The sequence below is a fragment of the Adiantum capillus-veneris genome, chromosome 26 (assembly GCF_014529385.1).
Source record: "Adiantum capillus-veneris isolate H3 chromosome 26, ASM1452938v2, whole genome shotgun sequence".
NCBI lineage: Eukaryota > Viridiplantae > Streptophyta > Polypodiopsida > Polypodiales > Pteridaceae > Adiantum > Adiantum capillus-veneris.
Window position 1 is genome coordinate 31,995,569 of NC_140956.1, and position 2,938 is coordinate 31,998,506.

At 40.3% G+C, this 2,938-nt stretch overlaps 1 protein-coding gene across 1 annotated transcript; it reads left to right on the forward strand.

Moving 5' to 3' along the window:
- Window positions 1–1,860: 1,860 nt before the first annotated feature.
- LOC147423213 (uncharacterized) lies at window positions 1,861–2,595 on the forward strand. The gene has a single exon (XM_086501459.1). It carries the CDS (start codon window positions 1,861–1,863, stop codon window positions 2,593–2,595), a length of 735 nt encoding a protein of 244 aa, XP_086357585.1.
- Window positions 2,596–2,938: the final 343 nt, after the last annotated feature.

Genomic DNA, 2,938 nt, shown 5'->3' on the forward strand with positions numbered 1-2,938 from the left:
GAGTGGATACACCCAACAAAACCTGGAAAAGTCATCAATGAAGGTCACAAAATAAAGGCTGTTTCCTATAGATGGCGTCCTCATAGGACCACATACATCACTGTGTACAAGTTGCAACTTTCGTGTCGATCTAACTGAACCATCCTGCGAAAATGCAAATCTATGCATCTTTCCAAGAACGCAACCTTCACATACATGTCTTGGTGGCATCTCCAATAAAGACAAATCATACACCATATTATGACGTTGTAAAGTCATCAAACTGCCATAACCAACATGCCCAAATCTAGCATGCCACAACTCAGCATCCTGCATGGCCTGAGTCTTTGTTTTTGCAATACATACCTGAATCTACTTTTCATAACGATCTAGCACAAATAGTCCATTTTCCAGCGTACCTGTAGTGATAAGAGAATAACCATTCTCTCGATCTCGTACAACACATCTGTCATCCTCAAAAATGACCCGAAGACCATTTTTTGCAAGAGAGGATACAGACAACAAATTCTTCTTGATCCCTGGAACATATAAGACATCTGGCAAGCATAAATCTGAACCATCTGAAATGGTAATCAAAATCTTACCAACACCTTTTATTGGATAAGAAGCATTATTTGCACATGTCACCTTCTTTCCTGTTGGAGCTGCATCCAATGAACAAAACAAATCCTTCCTTGAAGTAATATGCCTGGATGCACCACTATCAAAGTACCAAATCATTTGTGTCTTGTCAACACTGTAAGCAGAAAAATCTGAACATACTACAAAAGCATAAGAATCCTGCACAAAGTTTGCAGACTCTTCTTAAGCTGTAGAAGAATCACCAGAAGCTGAAACAACCAAACTTGACTCTTTCTTCTTTTCTTTAGCAATTCGCTTTTTACACTCACTAATGTAGTGACCAGGTTTCTTGCAGTAGTGACATTTACCTTTCTTCTTGGACTTGTCGGAATCACCTTTAGACTTCTCTGAAGATTGTCCTTCACTAGACTTGGAGTGATGAGCACTCTCTTTACCCCTGTTTTTGTTCTATACAACAAGAGCATTATCCATACCATCCACCTGTAAAGACTTGTTCTTACGTGATTGATCCTCCTGCAATAGCAAAGCCACTAACTCTTCAAAATGAAGAGGGTCAGGATTAGCTCGCAAAGACAGAGTCAAAGAAGTCTGAAAAGTCAAATAAGATGGTGGTAGTGAATTGAGTGTTTTGGAAACCAAGTCCTTCTTTGGAATCACTTCATCAATGCTAAGCAATTGCTCTTTAAGATCCCTGATTTTTGTAAGATGCTCGACAATATCGTCACCTTCGTCCATCTGTATTTTGTCAAGTTGTTTCTTCAAAAACTCTATTCTGGCAGCGTTTCTTCCTCCAAACATAGCTTGTAGAGTGTTCCAAGCATCCTCAGAAGTTCTGCAAGATCTGATATGTGGTGTGATTGTCCTCTTTATGGTTAAGGCAATCACAGCCATAGCCTGTGCATCTTTAGTATCCCATCTCTTTTGCTCTGGAGTGACTTGTGAGGGTCCTGCACCAACAGCTGCACCACGACCAGGCGTGGCAGGTGCAATGCTACCTGGACGAACTTCATCTCCAGATACATAATCCCACAATCCTTTACCAACCAAAACATTTTTGGCCATAAAAGACCAAAGAGAATAGTTGGTACCATCCAATTTGTCTTCGGATGTAAACGCACCAAAAATCTCTTTCTCCGTAGATTGAGCCATACTGTAGATGCACACAAGAGAGCAAAAGAACCTCCAAGAGATTCACAAATCTCCTCTCCAATGCAAGCAAAACTCTACACAAAATCTCAGCACAAAGCTAAGACAAGCTGCTTCCCTTGATATGGGTGTATGGGTGTAAAATTAACACTTGATACTGCATACAATCCTGAAGGGAATGGTAAAAGTGAGAGAGGGCATCCGCCCATTGTCAAGGCATTGGCTAATTCATGTAAAGACTGGATTGGTGAGTGGCCTCAGCTACTTCCTTATGCTTTATGGGCTGACTGCACTACACACATCACAATTACACGTTTTATGCCATCAGAGCTTATGTATGGACAAAAGCCTATTATGCCTCTTGAGGAGGCAGTGACTACATGGAGCATATTGCCTTGGGATTTAGAAATGAGCAGAGAAGATTTTCTTGCTTCAAGGATTCAACAACTAGAACAAAGAAGTGAAGATATAGAAGCTTCAAAGGAGAAATTGAAGAGTGCTCCTTTGAAAAATAAGGAGGCTTTTGACAAGCGGCACAGGCTAAGGCCATGTGCTATTCAAGAAGGGGATTGGGTTCTTGTTTATGATAGCAGTTTGGACAACCATTACACAGCTATGCGGAAGATGGTTAAGCAGTGGTTTGGCTTGTATGTGTTAAACATGCTTTTCCAAAATGCTACTTATAAATTATGTGAGATGGATGGTACAGAGTTGAAGCTTCCAATTGCAGGAAATCTTGTCAAGCTATATAAAAGAAGGAATGAGGATCTTCAACTTGCACACAAAGACTTTAATATAGACGAAGATAAGAATTCAAATGATGAAGATGAGATTTCCGATGAAGATGTTACCATGGACAACCTCTAGATATTGGCACATAACCGAGGATGTGCAGGTTAGAGGGGGTGGATGTCATGCTACTTTGCATGCACAAGTTTGTTTGTATCTATGAACTTTGACAAATCTATGCACTATGTTAGAATTGTTTATGGCATCAAATTAGCAGAAATGTATGTATTATGTGGGTTTCTGTAGACCAAAGTGAACTAAGTGGGATGACATGTGAAGAAAGGAAGAAGGGTTGGTTTTATACTTAGAAATGTAGAGCTTGAAGTGCTAAAGAAACAGGTCCAGACGGCTTATGAAATAGAGCTACGGAGCCCAAGATATTGACGTATGAAGGTGTAGTGCATTGCAAATTCTTACCGGG

Bases quoted from the DNA above. Each gene is read 5' to 3' on its own strand.
- LOC147423213 (XM_086501459.1), top strand. From the start codon at position 1,861: ATGGGTGTAAAATTAACACTTGATACTGCATACAATCCTGAAGGGAAT.